General features: G+C 37.2%; 1 protein-coding gene across 4 annotated transcripts in view; it reads right to left on the bottom strand.

Moving 5' to 3' along the window:
• Positions 1 to 395: 395 nt before the first annotated feature.
• Positions 396 to 1,417, bottom strand: part of LOC106517715 (FXYD domain-containing ion transport regulator 6) — a 14,903-nt gene continuing 13,881 nt past the window's right edge. For all 4 annotated transcript variants that reach the window (XM_014008702.1, XM_014008703.1, XM_014008705.1 and 1 more), the window contains 3 exons: positions 931 to 967; positions 780 to 817; positions 396 to 678 (listed from right to left, as the gene is read on the bottom strand). In XM_014008702.1, the coding sequence (XP_013864156.1) occupies positions 674 to 678; positions 780 to 817; positions 931 to 967 (80 nt within the window). In that variant the 3' untranslated portion in view covers positions 396 to 673. The remainder of the gene's footprint in view (positions 679 to 779; positions 818 to 930; positions 968 to 1,417) is intronic.

Raw genomic sequence — 1,417 nt, 5'->3', positions numbered from 1 at the left:
AGGATTTACAACTAAGCTCCCATTTTAAAGCAGAAACACGAGTCTGTGCGCTGAWAATGCACCAGTTTTTCATCTAATCTTTGTTGCAGTGCAGTGCAGTCTGTTCAGGGAGCGAGAGTAGCTCCGACACACGCAGCTTTAATCTTTTTTCATTTCAACGAAATGTCTCGCATCACAGAACATAAAACAGGGAGGTCTACAGCGGAGTTTTAAAGAGAGGCTGCATAATGCAGCACATCGGTGAGCCCACACTCCCTGCTGCCTCTCACTACTGGATGTGGATCATCTGCCGAGTCAGCAGGAGCACGAGCTCAGCACGACACGGACTCTGTGGTTAAATAAACACAAATAATTTGATCAGGTAAAATAATAATAATAATAATTCAAACAAGTCGTGTTTTCTAAAATCTGCTTTATTGTCTAGCAGGTTTTTTCTTAAAAGGCACAAAAATACAAAGTAATCACACTTGATGCTATATAAAGTTTATCTGGTGACAATTGCTGGTGATAAAAACATAAAAAAGGAAGAAGAAAAGATGAGAAACATAATGAATTTTAAGAAAGAAAAGCTCGTCCTCGGCCGTCACACCGGTGTTTGCTGCCATCTAATGGGAGGAGTCAGTGAGTGAAGGCTGGRTTTTTCAGATGATCCTCAGATCCCTGCCAGTTTTTGTTAAGCTGCCAAGAGTGTTCAGGATTATTGCTTATAAACCAGCTACTCGTATTAGCATGTTAATGTTTCAAGTTAAAGATATATAAAAGAACAAGTCTATATTTACCTCTCTGGACCCCTGGTTGAACATCAGGACCTCTGGATCTGAGCAAAAAGAACAGACTCAGTCATGATAATTAGAAGCTGCACATTTAATATAAGCTTCAAGAAAGTGATTTGAAGAAGAGATTTATTTTAGTGATTTTAAATCAGCTCACCTCGACTTGTCACTCCTGGGACAGATACATTTCCGGCCTGATTTTGGTGAAAAAAAAAAGTAAAACTTGCATCATTTGTAAAAAGAAATAAATCAGCAGTACCGTGTTGCAGCATAAAATAGTCATATATTTCTCTAAAAACACACTATAATGTGTTTTTTTTATTCCTACTTTATGGTAAACACACAAATATAACGTTTTCCTTCACCTGACCAGATGTGGTGACATCATCATGTTCCAAAACCACAAACTAAAGGTGTGAACTGAGTTTAGTCTGATTGTTAGCAAAAATATCTCATAACTCAGTAAATGGCTGTTGGCTGTGTGGTATAATGATGATGATGATATAAAAACTGAAAGTTTAAAGCGGTTGTGTTAGGCTTTTTGTCATTTGTGTAGATGTGTTTTTAATATTATTCTTGTCAGAAATCAATCAAGCTCATATGGCGGGTCTCTTAGTTCATGTTTTGCTACTAAGTTAATTTTG

The sequence above is a fragment of the Austrofundulus limnaeus genome, unplaced genomic scaffold (assembly GCF_001266775.1).
Source record: "Austrofundulus limnaeus strain Quisiro unplaced genomic scaffold, Austrofundulus_limnaeus-1.0 Scaffold52, whole genome shotgun sequence".
In the NCBI taxonomy this organism is placed as follows: Eukaryota; Metazoa; Chordata; class Actinopteri; order Cyprinodontiformes; family Rivulidae; genus Austrofundulus; species Austrofundulus limnaeus.
This window is presented reverse-complemented; position numbering and strand designations above follow the sequence as displayed.